General features: G+C 40.6%; 1 protein-coding gene across 1 annotated transcript in view; it reads left to right on the plus strand.

Moving 5' to 3' along the window:
- pdgfrb (platelet-derived growth factor receptor, beta polypeptide) overlaps positions 1 to 20,196 on the plus strand; it is a 72,015-nt gene that overhangs the window by 39,738 nt on the left and 12,081 nt on the right. The window contains exons 6-18 of the mRNA XM_012959674.2: positions 649 to 817; positions 2,309 to 2,501; positions 3,424 to 3,539; positions 4,749 to 4,872; positions 5,068 to 5,288; positions 6,507 to 6,601; positions 6,839 to 6,971; positions 10,351 to 10,455; positions 10,590 to 10,700; positions 11,530 to 11,683; positions 15,081 to 15,244; positions 17,013 to 17,125; positions 17,361 to 17,483. Of these exons, the coding sequence (XP_012815128.1) occupies positions 649 to 817; positions 2,309 to 2,501; positions 3,424 to 3,539; positions 4,749 to 4,872; positions 5,068 to 5,288; positions 6,507 to 6,601; positions 6,839 to 6,971; positions 10,351 to 10,455; positions 10,590 to 10,700; positions 11,530 to 11,683; positions 15,081 to 15,244; positions 17,013 to 17,125; positions 17,361 to 17,483 (1,821 nt within the window). The remainder of the gene's footprint in view (positions 1 to 648; positions 818 to 2,308; positions 2,502 to 3,423; positions 3,540 to 4,748; positions 4,873 to 5,067; positions 5,289 to 6,506; positions 6,602 to 6,838; positions 6,972 to 10,350; positions 10,456 to 10,589; positions 10,701 to 11,529; positions 11,684 to 15,080; positions 15,245 to 17,012; positions 17,126 to 17,360; positions 17,484 to 20,196) is intronic.

Consider the following 20,196-nt stretch of genomic DNA (forward strand, 5'->3'; position numbering starts at 1 on the left):
ATTACGACAGTATCCCTTTAAATTAACCTTTAGTATTAAGGGCCTGAATAGAAAGGTAAGTGCAGGTGTTGGATCCATTATCTTGAAACCCCTTATCCAGAAAGTTCCGTATTGCGGAAAGGCCATCTCCCATATACTCCATTATAAGCAAATAATAATAAAGATATAAATAATCCTTATTTGAAGCAAATATAATATTTAACGTTTAATTAAACTTTTAATCGACTTAAGGTATGGAGATCCAAATTATGGAAAGATCCCTTATCCGGAAAACCCCAGGTCCTGAGCATTCTGGATAATGGGTCCCATACCTGTAATTAAAAGTAACAATAAAATTGTAGCCACACACAGCAACATTTTTTTGGCTGCCAGGGTCACTGATCCTCATTTGAAGCTGGTAAAAGGCAGAAGGGAAATAATTTTAAAACTATAAAAAAAGAAAATATGAGAACCAGTTAAAAAGCTGATTAGAATTAGCCATTCTATGACATAGGAAAAGTTAACTTAAAGGTGTACTACCCCATTAACATTCTATCTGGGGACAGCTGAGGAGCCGGCCCAGAGGGGTTTATCCTTATCCTTTCTCTATGTGATGATTTTCCTAATAATCATTTTATTTTTATTGAATTATTTGACCTTATTTTACAGATAGGAAGGACAAGCACCCCGGACGTGATATTTCTGCCCAATAACAGCATAGGTTCTGTTTTGACCATCCACAATGCTGATCTCGATGACTCTGGAACGTACAGTTGCAGCGCTGTGGAGATGACATTGGATCAATTAGACTCAAAAAATATTGATATAACTGTAATAGGTATGAATGGTTTTTCCAGAATTATTATTTTTGAATAGTATTTTGGTATCGCTCTGGGTTCCCCATAAAATTATAAAGGTTAAGTTAAAAACTAATTTATTTAGGACAAGGAAAGGCCTAATGCCTGTTGGGGTATTTATTCATAGGTGAGTACCCCAACTGGCATGAAACATGTTAGGCTTTTCCTTGTCCTAAATAAATTAGATTTTAACATAATCTTTATTATTTTTAATTTTTTTTTGGGGGGGAACCTACATCTTTTTGAGTGAGGTATCCTACACCCACAGACTGGGGTGTTTTGTGGGCAATTCTCCCCTTGTATAACTATATTCTACAAACAACTAAAATGTAACTTCCCCATTCAAACATCAATTACTGCTTTCTGCTGCTTTTGTGCAAATAGTATTTTGTTATGGCAACATGAACACCAAAAGGGGTCATTTATTAAAGTGTCATGTGCAAAGAAGAAATAATAATGTGCCATGTTTTTACCCAAAATACAGTATTCCTTTCTAGCATTCCAGCATTATTTATAAGCACATTTTTACTGGTTAGTAAATTGTTTGCAAATGGGAAAAAAATTGCACTCACAAGGGGAGGAGAAGCACAGTACATAGACATGGGAGTACATAATTAGGTGGATAAACAGAATGCAAAGGGAGCCCTGCACATACTGTTTGGCCAAGGCATTTATTAGTATAGGCAGGGCTGCCATCAGATATTATAGGGCCCTTACTATTACTTAGTTGACAGGGCCCTTGCCCCAAGGGAGTACAGCTTATTAGCCCACCTCGGGGCTGGACCCTGCCAACCAAATAGAATGGTATTCTATGAAAAAAGGCTTAACTAAGTTGCATGCCTGGCCATGTCTCAGATCAGCCCCTGCCGCAATCAGCGGTCCCTATAATGCCCACTCCTCCACAAGCCCTACATATTTATGATCTGTGAACTGGTCACCTGACTAGGCTCACCCAGTCCCCACACACACATATTTTCCCTCTGCCTGGGTACAGGGCTCCCCTACACCGGTGTGTGATGCTCATGCACCAAAGGAGGAGCAAAAAGGAGAATATAACTTGAACACCCTTCAGACATTTTGACCCTTTTTCCACCCATGGAGGAATGTAATAAAAGTCGTAAACAGAAAAAAAATGCACACAGATAAAAGCAAAAATTCACATTTCACAATATAATGTTGTTAATTAGACTATTCTTGCATTGCAAATTTTAATGGCGCTTTAAAAGAAATTTTATGACATACACTGCGTACTGTCGCAAACAATAACATTTGCAAACTTTCTTCCATCTTCGGAAGTGGTCGCTAAACAACTTTGGCGTTCACAAAGCCCATATTAAATTCGCACAAAGGCTAATTTGTTTGCACAGAGGCAGACATTTTGCCCAATAGACTGCATACCTGTATTTATATATGTATATATAGTTATATGGGAGTTGTATATCTTGCCTAAAATGTTAATTCTCTTTTTATAGAACAAGGATTTGTAAATATAATTACGAATGAAAGCAGCATATCCTATACTATCCAGCATAAAAGCAAATTATTTAGAATCAACATTGAGTCCTACCCACCACCCACCATTGTCTGGCTAAAAGACAACATTACCCTAACAGGCAATAAAACCAACCAAATCACTATTGTGGACAAAGCTACATCTAAAAACAGGTGAGTGCTTTAAGAAACAAACATTTAGGTGTAACCTTTACTTGTTCCAGCAGTTATGGTATTATTATTTTCTATTTACCAAAGCTGAATAGATACAGTTTGTTTTGCCATTGTGACCTGATGGCCAAATGGGCAGAGCATTGGCCAGTCTGGCTACACACAAGTAGTCAAAGTGGCCACAAAATGCCCTTATTGATCAAATCTGGTTGATAAGGCTGGTGGCTCATCATTCCATTTGGCCAGTGGCTTTATACAAGTATGTTATAGGATCATTAACTAAATGGATTTACCAATAAGCTCACACAGATATTGACTAGAATTTGGATTATTTTGACACGTACACACATGCAGATGTTGCCCAATAGAAGGATTTAGCCAGATATTGGTTGGTCAGAGCATCAGGGCTTCAATAAGCTGCAAACTGGGTCTGGAGGGGCCAAGTCAATGGCTTTTATAGCCTGTGCTTGACAACGTGCAGTTAAGAAAATATCCTCTGATATCTGAAGGAAGACAAACTGCAGGCATGGCGGCATACAGGGCATATTTCACTGTAAGTTGAGGAGCACTGCAGTTCTTAAGTATTGGTAAAACATAGGGTAAAAACAGTACTCCGTATGTAATGAGACTAAAAGACATTTTGGGTTTGGCTGCCCTTAGGATCATATAATAAAATATACACCCAAATGTAATTGTTTGTGAGTCCCTTACTGGCATATGGTGAAGGTAGGAATGTTAAGGGGGTATAGGCTTCTGTTTAAAAAGTAGTTACCAGAAACAAATAAATAGAAATACTTGTTTTTGGAGATGTTCTGATCAACCATTCTGTTCCAAGAAAACTATTTGCTCTTTTGGTTATATGTTCCCCCCCCTTCTAATATTGACTTCAGCCCAGCACAGGACCAATCTCTTTCTTGATCTCAAGGTACACAAGTCACTTATCCCTTGTGCGAGTGAAAGAACAGGACGCAGGCCTCTACACAATCAGGGTTTTTAATGAAGATACAACTCAAGAGAAGTCTTTCTACCTCCAGATAAATGGTGAGACATCTCAAATAGAGCCATTTAGACTGAGCTATGACTCAGGGTTTGGCAATGTTCCCATATTTCTCAAGATATTTTAGTTTGAATCAGATAAATTACTTACAGCTCTTTCCCAGTAGATGAAATCTCTCATGGGGGAGTAAAAAATAATTTCTGGTAAATAGCAGTTGCAGTTTGTGCCTGATCATTAGGCAGAGCTGGCACAGAAAGCCTTCCACCTTATTGGGTTTATGTTAAACAGTGACTGCCTCACATTTTCTTTTAGTTTATCCCATTTTTCAATGGCAGTACAAGAAAGCTTGCTGCACAGATAGGGCAAACCATATATCAGTGCTGTCCAACTTCTGTGGCACCGAGGGCCTACATGGTGGAGGGTCGATAATGGAAGCCAGTTTTGACCACTCCCCTTTTTTAAACCACACTTGAAACCACACCCATGTTATCACATGACCATACCGATATTAATTGTGGTAGTACAGCAAAAACCTGCCATACTCTGCCTTCCCTACCCTGCCTGTGTGTGCCATACTCTGCCTGCCCTATGCTGCCTGTGTGTGCCATACTCTGCCTGCCCTACCCTGCCTGTGTGTACCATACTCTGCCTGCCCTATGCTGCCTGTGTGTGCCATACTCTGCCTGCCCTACCCTGCCTGTGTGTGCCATACTCTGCCTGCCCTATGCTGCCTGTGTGTGCCATACTCTGCCTGCCCTATGCTGGCTGTGTGCTGGCACTGCGCCTACAGTCTGCACAATAACTTTATATAAAAAAAACTTTTTAATTGCAGTACCACCTCAGTATATGTTCTTTTTGTAGTGTGCAGGGTTTATTTGTAGGTTTCTCTTGCTCCTTCAGTCTGAGGTGTGAACATCTGAACAATGTGTGTGATTATAGGCTGGGTCTGAGGTGTGAACAATGCAGTGGTTGAACAATGTGTGGATTAAAAAGTGTAAACAACACAGGGGATTACATTTTTTAAACAATACAGAGGGATTACAGCCTGAATCTGAGGTGTTAACCATGCAGGGGGCCAGTACTGACCATTTAAAGATTACACAAATTTAAGCCATCAAAGCAGCCAGACAGGTGGGGGGCCACACAGAGGGGGCCGCATGCGACCAGTTGGACAGCACTGCCATATATGAAATGAAATAGGACCCTATATGAAAGGAATAACACTGATATGCTATTACCTTTTCCTTGTGCAGTGCCCCCTGAAATAACAGAGCTGGTGGATACCCACCCCGCGAGTGGCAGCCAAATAGTCACATGTATAGCTAAAGGAATACCAGCCCCAGAAATGACATGGCACATCTGCACTGAACTCAAAAGGTAACTAGTTGCCAATAATGCTATTTGCTTGCATCTGTCTTTATAATTAATGTCATTAGAGGTCTCAGTTCCCAACCCACTTTGATATGCCCCTGAGTTTTGATTTGATAACACATGCACTATTCACTATTTGTGGCCCTTTTTCCCCATTGTAGGATACTGAAGGTTGTTATATTTTAAATATCTATATAATAGGTGTAACAGTAAGGACCTGGAGTCATGGAAACTTCTTGATAACAAAACATCAGACCTAGAGTTCCACACCAACATCAGTTACATAGTGCTGGAGGGTCCCGGTCCTCACACGGTAAAAAGTGTCCTTCACTTCAAAGGTCTGGAAGATTCCATCACAGTCCGCTGCTCAGGCAAAAACCTCCTTGGGATAAGTTACAGAGATGCCACACTAGCACCACACCGTGAGTAAACTTCATTCCTCCTGCCATTATGGATGGAAGTTAATATACAGTACCTCCATTCAGTAGCAATGTCAACAGAACAGGGTAGGCATCCGCAGGATTGAAACTCACAGCATCCATTGATCAACTGAAAGAATGAGTTAGTGATGGATAGCCTCGATAGACCTGCAGTTCATTAGGGACCAGCCATGTTTGTACAATAAATTTAAGGAAAAATCTCCTTGAAGAAATGTCTCTGCAACATAGCGTATGGTCCTGTCCTTGACTATTGTCCAAGGGGCATAAATACAGTATATTGGACTAAACAAACATTTTATTAAATTCATTTTCAAGCATTACTTTTTAGTGTTCATTCTTGCATGCTGTACAAAAGTGCATGCAAATGCTGACTACTACAAATGGAAAAGAGGGCCTTGCTCTGTGGTGTAAGTACTCTGTACCACCCCCCCCCCCCAAAAAGAGACTCTTTGGTGGAGCCCAGCGCAGGGTAGCAAACCCTATCCAGCCCCTTTCTCCTCCAACCTCACCTCATGCATTACTCCACCCAATTGCGTATAAATCCTCGCTCCCCCCCTTTCTTCTATCTGAGAGCTGATTGGCAGTGGGGATGTATGCAACCAAGGGAGCAGACCCCTTAAACAGGTCCCCCTGTCCCACCCCCTGCGACAGATGGGTCTGCTTCCTCTATTGTTACACCACACACACTGAATATACTGAATATAGTTCTTTCCTGTTGGGTAATTATCTATACACTAGTAATCTATCTCAGGGCCGGAACTAGGGGTGGGCAGAAGAGGCAGCTGCCTAGGGCGCAACGATTGGGGGGCGCCAGGCAGGTACCTCTCCTGCCTACCCCTAGTTCTACTTTGTCATTGCCTCTGCCGCTTGTCATTAGTGGTGGAGGCAATGACCGATCTAATCGCACCGCTCCCCCCCCCCCTGCACCTCCTCCTGTGCTTTGGGGAGGTAGGTCGAGTTGGCCGACCGGGTTGCCTAGGGCGGCCGGTCGGCTTGGCCCGCCCCTGATCTATCTCACAAGAACAAAGCACGGAGTAGCCAGTAGTAGACAGTTTGCCCTGTTTAGCTCAAGAAATAAAAAAAAAAAACATAGATCTTTTGGGATAACCTGTCTTTGTTAATTGCATGTTAAGGCTAATAATGACTGTGCTTGTTAGCTGCAGATACTCACACAATATATATGCACTTATTATATTTTAGATTTGCCCTTTAAGATTGTGCTTGTATCTGCCATCCTGGCATTGGTAGTGCTGGTTCTGCTTCTTTTGATTATCCTTGTCGTCTTGTGGCAAAAGGTAGGTTTAAAAAAAAAAAAATCTCATGTATATCAGTAGGGTTGTGTGTGTGTAACACCATATTGGTTTGTGGGTTCTAACTGTGGAGCACCACAAATTCTTAAGTAAGGTTGATCAGCGTGTCATTCTGCAGGTTGCTTGTGTGGTATGTAACAATGGAGTAGGGTTATAATTCTGTGTGACAGTGTTGGCAGATGATACTTTGCAGCTAAATTTTCATTCTTCTTTAACCTACAGAAACCTCGATATGAAATCCGATGGAAGGTCATTGAATCGGTCAGCTCTGATGGCCATGAATACATATATGTTGACCCTTTGCAGCTTCCGTACGATTCTAGCTGGGAGCTTCCCAGAGATAAGTTAGTGCTAGGTAAGAAAGAAATGACTTACTGCCTGTCATAATTACCCCCTGCCCCCAGTCTGCCCCTCGGTGCTACCAAATGCAAGAAGTTCTGCAAATGCAGACTGGCAGGACTGAACTGGGGTTCCCCACCAGCCCAAAAAATAGTGACTGTCTACAGCATCTTACAGCAGCCCCTCTGGCATTTGCCAGAATCCGCAAATTGCCATTCCAGCCTGCAGACCAGAGTGCAACAACCTGTGCTTACAGGCAATGGTAGCAGGAAAGGGTGCAAAATACAAACAACATGGCAATTTGAAGTAATTGCACACTCTTGCCAGTTAAGCCAATCAGGCTTCCTTCACTCACAGGTATAAAAGCACATGTAGTAAGAAGGACTCCTCTGAGCAAACAAAAGCTTTACTCTTTTCCCATAGACATAAAATACAATCACTTTAAAATAAATGGTATTTTCAATTAAATCAGTCAAAAGGAGCATGGAACAAATCATCTCTCACATCCAAACCCATGTATTGTGGGGTGTTGTGCTACGGTGCAAATCTGACACTAATAATAACAAACAAAAACAGTTGCCTGCATGTGACAGCAGTGTCTCTGGAACAGACTGGGTAAAAAAGAGAAAAGCATATGGCATGCGTGAGAAACTCTCCCACCTTGGTTTATTTCCAAATGTTAATATTCTTAAACATATGTTACACCAAGAATAAGCTATTCTCATTAATAAGACTGGGAGTCTCATCTAGGGAACTGGCATATGGCGCAATACCAATTCTGGGTCAGGAAATCATTGCTAGAAATGACGGCAGTGAGTGCATTTGCACCAGCAGGGTTCTGGCAATTACTATTAAAGTCTATGGGAGGGACAGTTCCAAGTACTTGATACCTACTGAGTGGGAAATCACAAAAGGCCAAAATTCTCCCATTCACCCTGTGAGACATGTTCCTAAGCCAGTGATCCCCAACCAGTGGCTCAGGGGAAACATGTTGCTCCCCAACCCCTTGGATGTTGCTCTCAGTGCCCCCAAACCAGGGAGTTATTTTTGAATTCCTGACTTGGGGGCAAGTTTTGGTTGAATAAAAACAAGATTTTCTATCAAATTAAGCCCCTGTAAGCTGACAGTGTGCATAGAGGCTGCCTAATAGCCAATCACAGCCCTTATTTGGCACCTCCATGAACTTTTATGGCGCTTGTGTTGCTCTCCAAGTCTTTTTACATTTGACTGTGGCTCCCGAGTAAGAAAGGTTGGGGACCCCTGCTCTAAGCCATGCTTTTCAGGTCAGTACATGCAACAAGCTGTAGTGCACACAAAGAATATTGTATATACTACTTATTCTAAATGCCAAGCGGCACATAAAAGTTAATTTGGTCATTAGACCCTAGGGTTGCTACCTGGCCAGTATTTTACCTGGCATGCTGCCAATGTTAGGGCACCCACTCTGTTTAGAAGAAGGGAGGTTCCATTTAAACATTCGGAAAGGATTTTTTACTGTGAGAGCTGTGAAGTTGTGGAATTCCCTCCCCGAATCAGTCGTACTGGCTGATACATTATATAGCTTTAAGAAGGGGCTGGATGGATTCTTAGCAAGTGAGGGAATAAAGGGTTATGGGAGATAGCTCTTAGTACTAGTTGATCCAGGGACTGGTCCGATTGCCATCTTGGATTCAGGAAGGAATTTTTTCCCCTCTGCTGCAAATTAGAGAGGCTTCAGATGGGGTTTTTTGCCTTCCTCTGGATCAACTAGTAGTTAGGCAGGTTATATATAGGCATTATGGTTGAACGTGATGAACGTATGTTTTTTTTCAACCCAAATTACTATGTTACTATGTTATTAATAGGGAAAAAGGTAAAAAAATTCAGGGAGATGGGTATTTCCTCCTGGAAATGCGCATCAATATTTTTGTGTGATAAACACAGATCCACTAGGGTTGCCACCTTGTTTTGCTATTAGTACCGGCCTTTAGGATGGCAGTGGGCAGCGATGTAACTTGAGGATGGGCAAATGGGGGTTTAGGCAGGGGAATGGGTTGATGGGGTTGGGAAACGAGCGGGGCAGAGGCTGGCCTCTATATAAAAGAAAGGAGGTGATGTGCCATGGAAAAAGAGTCAGGGAAGGGAGGGATTATAGTTGCCACTCTTACAAATCTACCAGCAGATATATTGCCAGTAAATTTGTAATACCAGCATCAGCCCTAGCTGGCGATTAGCCAGCTATGGGGGGTCAAATACCAGCTGGGTGGCAACCCTAAGATCCACCGTTACTCATATCTGCATTACACACGGCTTGGATGTTTGCCATAGAGCTAGTCAGTTATTTGTGATTGCATCTGCCTTTTGTTTATTGCTGGATACTCCAACAACCCATTAGTAATCATTCATTTGTTGTTTGAACTTCTAGCCCACTTTGCTGGAACTGCTAGGAAATTATCATTGCTAATATATAATCAGTTCATTTTTTTCCCTTCTTACTATATCTGTATCTAATTAAATACTGGAGGCGGAACATGGTTGTAGTTCTCTGGTTCAATGAACTGAACTAAAAATATCAGAACGTGGAGATAACCAAACAGTGGAAAGAAAAGACTGATAGTCAAAGAGAGCCCTCAAGTGGTCAGATGGTACATTGCCTTACTCTGGTCACAGCCACGGGACTCTGATTTGTACAGTTCCACCCCCAGCTTGTTTTTCCTAAGGAGTTATTTGGATCATGTGTAAAACTAAAACATAGATCATAAAAACAATATAATGGGGTTTATTTACAATTGGGTTTATTTGCTCGTTGCCAAAGTAGACACAGAATTACAATTAGAATGCCATACATAATGTTAAAGGGCAACATTGCAATATACATCAATTAAGAAATAATGCAGCTTTTTGATGATTTTTAATGTAATAATATGGTACAGTTCCCTAATCCCGGCCCGCTGTTCCCCTGCTGATCTGGCTGACTACTTTAAGACTCAAAATGTAACAGTAGTCGACTGTCCTCAGCCTGTCTTCAGCCTTCATCCTCCCAATCCCACAATTCCCTGCACACTGATGTCAATAAGGAAAGGAACATCACAGTGCAATGCAATGTTCTGTGTTGTACAGGGCTCTTTAATAAATTTTGGTTTGGAAGCCGGAGTTCCCCTTTAATTTGTGCTCCTCTGCACCATAGGCCAGTTTGCTGGTTGTGCCCACTTTGGTGCATGAAGTTTAAGGTGTGACTCAGGAACTAAAGATCCGTGTATCCAACTTTTGTTTTTCCCAGGCAGCAGGTGCAGGCCCACCAGGTTTTTACCAGTGCCCCAGCGGCCCAGTCCGACCCTGCCAGGCAGTAACATATTTAAAGGCCTTCAGCCAATAACTGGATATATAAATGTTAAAATGTATTTCTGCTTTTTTAGGTCGAACACTTGGTTCTGGGGCATTTGGCAGGGTGGTAGAGGCCACAGCCCATGGATTAGGCCACGCCCAGTCGGTCACAAAAGTAGCTGTAAAAATGCTAAAATGTAAGTTTTCCCACTGTGTTCTAGAACAGAATGTATCCTTGTGCTTTATATTTTTGTTGTCATTAGCTAGAAATTAAATTGTTAGTAATGTTTCTCACAGGAGACTAATTGCATATTTTTGTTCCTTGTCTCAGCAACCGCCAGAAGCAGCGAGAAACAGGCTCTCATGTCTGAGCTGAAGATTATGAGCCATCTTGGGCCACATCTCAATATTGTCAACCTGCTGGCAGCATGCACCAAAGGCGGTAAATGTTACTGCTTCTAAGTATTCATTAAGTATGAGCTTGCATTAGTAATTGGGAGGTCATTTTTGAAAAAATACAGTTCCACAGGCATTAGGGTACTCACCTAAAGGCAAAATGTATAAGCTTGGGTTCTATAATTATAGCTTAACGCGGCCACTTTTACAATTAGAATGCTCATTTGATCATTAGCCTTCAGTAATGTAAAGGTGGCAAATTTGGGCCTGCAGGACAAAGGCAAGTAGTAGAAGAAGACATAACTGCTCTTGGGCAAAACTATCACAAGGGTGAACTATAACAAGGGTGAGCTATCACTTATTGACCATGATCTGCCCTCCTCCTGGTACAATCGTGAATACATGGACAGAGGGCAGAACTTTGTACGAAGGCCCAGTCTTTCACTGTTGCTATCTTTGTGAAAGCTCTTGGCTATCTTTGATGCCCCTAGAAGTCAAAGGGCAAGGTAATATAGAATGACTGACCACACAATGAACTGCCCTCCAGTGTTTTTAATGTTTAATAAATATATAGATCTATGGTGTATCTCTTCTCATACTAGTATAAAACATAGCTGTTCCTATTGTGAGGCCTTACCCGTATGGTCCTAGTTGCCTTGTGTATCTCCAGTGACCTGAAACCACTCCTACTGGCCCATTAGGCAGCTGCTCCAGCTTCCTCCTTATATGGGTATAACAATGTAGGGTGACTATGGGAAGTGGAAAGAATGGTTTCTGCCAGCCCCAGAATGTAATTTTACATTCATCTCTTAATATTTTAATTAGAAAATATATACAGAAAATAAAAATAAACCCTTTTATTTGTTTATTTTCAGGACCTGTTTATATCATAACTGAGTATTGTCGTTACGGAGACTTAGTTGATTACCTGCATCGTAACAAGCACACGTTTCTTCAGTGCTATGCTGATAAGAGCAGAAAGGACACTGGAGTGTACAGTAACGCTTCTATTGGGGAAGAACTGCACAGGTACTTCATTCCTCCATTCCTCTAGCAAATGGGATGATAAAACTGTGGAAAAACTAATGGTGGCCACCATGTGGGTAGCTGCTGTGACTGCTTACATTTAAATGGTATCAGTACCAAGTTTAACTGTCCCCCTGCATTGTTCATACCTCAGATTTAGGCTGTAAGCCCTTCCATTGTTCATACCTTAGATCTATGCTGCCTGTGTGCTCCATACTCTGCCTGCCCTGTGCTGCCTGTGTGTGCCATACTCTGCCTGCCCTGTGCTGCCTGTGTACTCCTTACTCTGCCTGCCCTATGCTGCCTGTGTGTGCCATACTCTGCCTTCGTGCTCCATACTTTGCCTGCCCTGTGCTGCCTGTGTACTCCTTACTCTGCCTGCCCTATGCTGCCTGTGGGAGGTGAACCTGGTAGAGATTTGTTCTGGGAGTTTGTTAACATTTGGAAATAGTTATTATATGGTCACTAAGGTGTTTCTGTGCTGAGGGTTGCTGCACTATCCAGGGTATGGCTTAATATGACTAAATACATTTTTTTCACATATGAGTGATGGGTAATATCCCAGCAGTGAGCACCAACCATTTGTCTTTTTGGTGTGCTACCACAATTAGTGTGTATTGTGTTTATAAGGGTGTGATTTTTTTTTTTCAAGCAGTTTTATAAGCATAAGGATCAGAGGAAAGTTTTCATACTTTGACAGAATAGTCTCTTTTAGTACATGGGGGAAGTCAATGTATATGTTCACTTCTTCATTACGATGAAAGGTTTTGCTTTGCTATAACTTGTTAAGAAAGTGGGAAGTTCCAAAGACTTGTTCCCCCCCAGACTTAAACAGAAACAAAACATGAAATAATATATACTTGTACCTAGAACATGAGGCAACAGTAATGGTCCATCATCCCTGTCACTTATAACAAATCAGTATATAATTCAATCTTGGCACTCATGGGCCAATGCCCAAAGCACTGTGACTAGAAACACTTTTTTTAGTCTCTAAATGAAATCTCCATATGATGTTTTGTCATTGTGGCTACTTGCACTCACACCCGGAGGTGAGGCAGCTGCAATGTTGCTGAGTGCAACTATGTGGAAGTTCAATGAGCTGAACTTTCTTCCACTCTGCCATTCACCAGGGCCATTAGCTGAACACTCTTGGATGCATCAAAAGAAGGAAACTGATCAGTGATATACCATCTCTTTAAACACAAGATGTTAATACACATCCTTCTACGTCTTCTATACATAGCATGCTAGCACATTGCGCAATAAAGGTCCCTAGTTCTTCTTTAATAAAATAAGGCTCATTTGCGGTTACAGCTACAGTTTTGTTTCCAGAGAATCAAAATTGTTGCTTAACTCTAAATTCAATATAATTAGAGAATGCAGTCAGTTCTTGATTAAACCACCCACTCGGGCTCTTTCATGCTGTAGATAGTTTTTTCACGGCTGCAGTTTACATGACATGATAAGCAAGAATTAAACTGTGCAGGTACTATGGGACTTCTGGGAAAACAGTAATGACAAAAATACTGCACAAATAATGCAAAACATTGAACCTTATAATCTTTACCCCATGATACAGAAAACAACTTCTTATTACACATTTAGTGATAAAGACTCTGCCCATCTGCATGTATCACTGGGCTATTCTAACCTGACTGGCATGCCAGACTTTATGGAACCTGATCTAAACACTAGCTATGGCTATGAACATACTAAACAGATACCCTACAGAGATACATGTACACTGAAGAGTGACAGTCATAGCTTGGAAATTCTCTTTCTCTACATGTTAGTTTAGATCTGACCCCATTAGGTCAAAAATGAGCTTGTGTTTGACCAAACACTTTGAAGAATGGGTAAAAGTAATGTTCACTAAGGTTAAAGCCATTGTGTACGTCCAGTCACCAGAATAAAGAGACTTCATGCAATATGAAATCTCTGTTGACTATTACATATTTGTTTTTTGTATTGTAAAAAAACATACTGCCTTGCATGGTGCCTGTCACAGCTGCCATGGCACTCTCAAAGGGTTCATGAATTGGCTTCCCTCCCAACCAATAATAACATTAATGAGAAATAGACCAACTTTTTCACACAAATATTAAAACTTACAATACAATACAGTCAATACAATGACTCTTTTTATTATCATTTATTTACTTGTAAGACACTGCTTAACCAATGCCAACCATTGCAGGAGAAATGGGCATTTAGGTCTGCAACAATATGAAGCACCAATACAAAGAAAGGAGCATTCCCTTTCCTGCACTAGGACATGCTCTTAATGAAACAAAAACATGTAGAGAAGAGTGGGTACACCCCCTCAATGTAAATGTGCCATTCTTAGCCTCTTTGGCTCAGAGAAGACTTAAGTTTACAAAGGGCAGCACCGTACTGTACTGTCAGATAAGTAGGCACTGTGACAGCTGTCTCCAGTTCTTAGTTTCTGTCCAGGATCAATAATAATCTTCTTCAAAGAAACCCTTCAAACAAAACTGAATTGAACTGTGCTGTGTTATTTCCAATGCCACTCCAAAGCCTAGCATGCCTACAATACAGCACCGCACAGAAAGTTAATGATAACATTGAGGAATATTGGCCTAGAACATAATATTTGTAATTGGATAGAGAACTGGCTGAAGGATAGAGTACAAAGAGTGGTGGTAAATGGAATATTTTCTAATTGGGCCAGTGTGGTTAGTGGAGTACCGCAGGGGTCAGTCCTTGGTCCTTTGCTTTTTAACTTGTTTATTAATGACCTGGAGGTGGGCATAGACAGTACTGTTTCTATTTTTGCTGACAACACTAAATTGTGCAAAACTATAAGTTCCATGCAGGATGCTGCCGCTTTGCAGAGCGATTTGACAAAATTGGAAAACTGGGCAGCAAACTGGAAAAAGAGGTTCAGTGTTAACAAGCGCAAAGTTATGCACTTTGGTAGAAATAATATAAACACGAGTTATCTACTTAATAGTAGTGTGTTGTGATCCTTAATGGAGAAGGATCTGGGGGTTTTTGTGGATAACAAGTTGTCTAATTCCAGGCAGTGTCATTCTGTGGCTACTAAAGCAAATAAAGTGCTGTCTTGTATTAAAAAGGGCATTGACTCAAGGGATGAAAACATAACATTGAGGATGGTATATATAGCTTACGTATGTGAGTGTATAGATAGGTCAGTATGGGTTTGTGGGTGCTGAGTTTACTTGGAAGGGTTAAACTTGAGATGGACTCTGGTCTTTTTTCAACCCTATGTAACTATAACTAATGAGTATATAACAGAATGTCAATACTATCATCTACATGGAAACCTACAGTTGGGTGTATATAAATGAGTTATATTGATAATGTCATCATGGCCAACTTTTTAAGACTCACTTTAGTTGTCTTTTTTTTCTAGTCAGTTGACATTTTCCTCTGAAAGCGATGGAGGCTACATGGATATGACCAAAGATGACATGTGTTATGTGCCGATGCTAAACCAAAAAGGAGAAATCAAATATGCTGATATTGAAACTTCAAACTATGGCACCACATATGAGCTGGAGAATTACTCAACAGCAGGTATGTGGGAAATGATGTTTGCACAAACATTAAGGACTTCTGCCTAAAAAGTGGTGTGGCTATACAGTAGGAAGATAATTAATAGGTGGTGGATTGATATAACGTTTCTCCGTGACTTGTGCTCACTGAACAAGGACAATTCAAGCACTGCCAAAACTGATGCCCTAAAATGTTACTATAAAAATATGGGCCAAAAAAATACAAAAAGTCACACTATACCTCATGAGAAATATTCAGCCCTGTTCCAATAACCCAGGGGTTCCCAACCTTTTTTGCCAATATTTAAATATACAAATACTTGGGGACCAACACAAGCATGAAAAAAGTTCCTAGGGGTGCCCAAAAAGAGCTGTGATTGGTTACTTGGTAGCCCAATGTGGACTAGCAGCCTACAGGAGGTTCTCTAGCAGTACAACTGGTTTTATGCCTCCAAAACCTGCTTCCAAGTCAAACATTCAAAAATGAGCAGCTGTTTGAGGCTACTGGGAGCAACATCCAGGGCAACATGTAGCCCCTGAGCCACTGCAATAACCCATAGGAGTTTTTCCTGGACCAGGAATTCTGGTGAACAATATAAACAAAGGTGGCATGGAGTAGCTGCTATAAATGATTGGACTAGAGCAAACAAACCTTTGTTAATACTTTATAATCCCAAAGTAAGAGATCACAACCGCAGCTTGTTGATATGCAGTTTCAAAATGCACGTGTATAATAATTTCCCCAGGGAATACAGGTATGGGACCCATTATCCAGAATGCTTTGGACCAAGGGTATTCCAGATAAGGGGTCTTTCCATAATTTGGATCTTCATACCTTAAGTCTACTAAAAAATCATTAAAAAATTAATCAAACCCAATAGGATTGTTCTGCATCCAATAAGGATTAATTATATCTTAGTTGGGATCAAATACAAGATGCTTTTTTATTTTTACAGAGAAAAAGGAATCATTTAACCATTAAATAAACCCAATAGGACTGTTCTGCCCCCAATAAGGGGTAATTATATCTTAGTTGGGATCAAGTACAGGTACTGTTTTATTATTACAGAGAAAAGGGATCATTTAACCATGAAATAAACCCAATAGGGCTGTTCTGCCCCCAATAAGGGGTAATTATATCTTAGTTGGGATCAAGTACAGGTACTGTTTTATTATTACAGAGAAAAGGGATCATTTAACCATGAAATAAACCCAATAGGGCTGTTCTGCCCCAAATAAGGGGTAATTATATCTTAGTTGGGATCAAGTACAGGTACTGTTTTATTATTACAGAGAAAAGGGATCATTTAACCATTAAATAAACCCAATAGGGCTGTTCTGCCCCAATAAGGGGTAATTATATCTTAGTTGGGATCAAGTACAGGTACTGTTTTATTATTACAGAGAAAAGGGAATCATTTAACCATTAAATAAACCCAATAGGGCTGTTCTGCCCCCAATAAGGGGTAATTATATCTTAGTTGGGATCAAGTACAGGTATTGTTTTATTATTACAGAGAAAAGGGAATCATTTAACCATTAAATAAACCCAATAGGACTGTTCTGCCCCCAATAAGGGGTAATTATATCTTAGTTGGGATCAAGTACAGGTACTGTTTTATTATTACAGAGAAAAAGAGCAGAATCAGTATACATATTTTTAATTTGATTAAACTAGATGGGAGATCGTGTTCTCATAATTCATAATTCTGTATAATGGGTTTCTGGATACAAAAAATACATCAACATAAAAATTTCAATCCTTTTTTAATTTCATATTTAATCTCCAGAGAGGACAAACAACGTCATCCTCATAAACGAGTCGGCGACTCTCAGTTATACTGATCTGATTGGATTCAGCTACCAAGTGGCCAACGGAATGGAATTCCTTGCCTCAAAAAATGTGAGTACATGGTATTTGTGGTGTCTGTGTTACTCATATACATTTTGTGATTGAGCCAAACCCCGAATGGAATCTTGGATGCCTGAATGTGATTGGGGCGTTTGGATTGTGAGCTCCACTAGGGCAGATACTGATGTCAGTGATGAATAATCTAAAGTGCTGAATAGCCTGCCCTTGCTATATAAACTAATCATTATATATCATGAAAAATAAAATATATATATTTAATTCTTAGTGTGTTCATCGTGATTTGGCAGCAAGGAACGTGCTTATCTGCGAGGGAAAGCTGGTTAAGATTTGTGACTTTGGGCTAGCCAGAGACATCATGAAGGATTCCAACTACATCTCCAAAGGAAGCGTAAGTTTTCTTTTTTTAGCCCTTAAAATGTCTTTTTACATAATGAATCATCTTCCTTATTCTGTGTCCTGTTCTAATAAGTGACTGTCCAACTTGTGTGCCTCTAAATTATTTCAGGCCATACTGTACATGTCCCTTATAAAGGGTGAAGAGGCAGGCGTCCCCTCAGGTGCCCAGTCTCACTGCAGGGCTGCACACCAGATAGGGATATACTTCTCTGCTTGTCTATCTTATTTTACTTTCTCTAATGCTCTTGTAAAGTACTTGTTCTAACCCAGTGATCCCCAACCAGTGGCTCAGGAACAACATGTTGCTCCCCAACCACTTGGATGTTGCTCTCAGTGCCCCCAAACCAGGGAGTTATTTTTGAATTCCTGACTTGGGGGCAAGTTTTGGTTGAACAAAAATAAGATTTCCTACCAAATAAAGCCCCCTGTAAGCTGATAGTGTGCATAGAGGCTGCCTAATAGCCAATCACAGCCCTTATTTGGCACCTCCATGAACTTTTATGATGCTTGTGTTGCTCCCCAAGTCTTTTTATATGTGGCTGTGGCTGACGAGTAGGAAAGGTTGGGGACCCCTGATCTAACCCATATCGGTACTACAAAAAAAGATTTTTTTTTTAATTTATGGAGAGGTTTTGGTACCTCCCAGCAGGCTTACCCATCCCTACAGATGTAGGAGTTTACATTGTAATGCATGGAAAAGTTTTGCTTCCCAGAAACCCAGCAGTTAGTGCTAATTCATTTACTGCAGATAAATAATGATATCAGTCACTTTGGTTGCTAGACTGTATCTGCCTTTGTTAACACCCTTATCTTTAGTAACTGAGAGTGCCTATAACTTCACACGTACATTAATCCACATTAATGCAATCAACAAGAGCTCCAAACAGAACTCAGTTCAATTGCACCATAACAGTCAACTGGGATTCCAGTGGTATTAGAAATGAAACTTAATAAAAAATGAAGTATGGCAAAGTAAAGAAAGGAGTATAACTTAGGCCATTCTACCAATGAATACTACATGCAACACTCGTAATAGCCACCCCATATGTGCTATTGAGGTATGAATGGCAAAAGTAAACCCAGTATAGATCAGTGTTGAGTCACCCCATATTAATGTATCAAAGTAGGTAACAGCTCCAAGTAAGTGAGCAAGACAGACCCATATTATGGTCACATCTATGCACCAATAAATTCTTCAAAAAGAATGTGGAGAGTTGCAGTCGCCAATAGTATGGAAAAAGTGGCTTGTACAAAGGCACCACTTAACTGCATATATGATGTACAAGACTACCCAATTGCACCCCAATGTGCTTATCTCCCAACCATCCCCTATCTGACTAGAGCCATGCAGTTTAAACAAAACCGCAAATACAAAAAATCAATTATAATTATTGTTATTGGTGACTTAATAGTATAGCTATGCGTAGTTCAATTTAAGAGAAAAAACACTGAGCAGCGCTTGATATACAACTGGTGTGTGAGTGACAAAAGTAGCATGAATAGGGATTAGTATTGAATAAGTCCTCACTGGTGTCTCAGAAGATATGCCGGAGTGAGTAAGAGCTCCAAAAGAGCAAGTAAAACAAACTTTTATATTATAATCAAAGTTCTGCACCAACAAGCTCACCTATGAGAATCTGAGAGTTGCAGTTGCACATGGTATGAAAAAATGGCTTATACACAGGCACCATCTCACTGCAGGCAAAGGGAAGGGGGAAGGGAGTTCTGACTATGTACAAGACTACCCAGTTGCACCCCAGTGTGCTTATTACCCACCCATACCCTATATGACTAGAGCCATGCAGTTTAAACATAAAATACAATGTCGCAAGTGCCCCGATAGCCAAAAAATGATTTATAATTATTGCTATAGGCAACTCAATACTAAGCTCTACTGTTTGCCAATGCTCAGTCCAGTTTGGGAAAAAGGCCCAGTGAGAAGCACTTAATATGCAATTAGTGTGTAAGTAGTAAAAGTAGCACCAATATAGCTCAGCATTTAGTAACTCCACACTGTTGTCTCAACAAAGTGCATCAGAGTGGGAAGCCACTCCAGATAATTAAATATAACAAACCAAAATTATGGTAAAAGCACTGCACTGGCAGACTCACCAAAGAGAGTCTGAGAGTTATACATGGTATGAAAAAATAGCTTATACACAGGCACCGTCTCACTGCAGGCAAACACAGGTGGGAAGGGAGTTCTGACTATGTACAAGACTACCCAATTGCACCCCAGTGTGCTTATTACCCACCCAACCCCTGTCTAACTAAAGCCAAGCAGTAGACACAAAAACAAAGTTAAAGTGCCCAGAAAGCCAAGAAGTAGAACAGCAAAAAAATAAATGAATAAGTATAATTAGTGGCCCAGTAGCACATCCTGTTGTTTGCCAGTACTATGTTCAATTTAACAGAGAAATCACTAAGATCAGCACCCAACACACATTTTGCTTCAAATGAAGCTTTCTCAAAGGCATCACACCTGCCAGTACTTCCATCTTTTAACACCCAAGATCTCAAAACGCCTACTGGCTCATCATAGGACTGCAGATTGACCATGCCTCCATCTACCTTATTCTCCCTAAAAAGCTCGCTAGTGACATAGATAAATTCCTAGACTAAATACTAAAGTGTTCAATATGCTTCTAAGGTTGATGCCACACTTAGGGGCACATTTACTTACCCACGAAGGGGCCGAATGCGTC

This window comes from Xenopus tropicalis, chromosome 3, assembly GCF_000004195.4.
Source record: "Xenopus tropicalis strain Nigerian chromosome 3, UCB_Xtro_10.0, whole genome shotgun sequence".
Lineage (NCBI taxonomy): Eukaryota > Metazoa > Chordata > Amphibia > Anura > Pipidae > Xenopus > Xenopus tropicalis.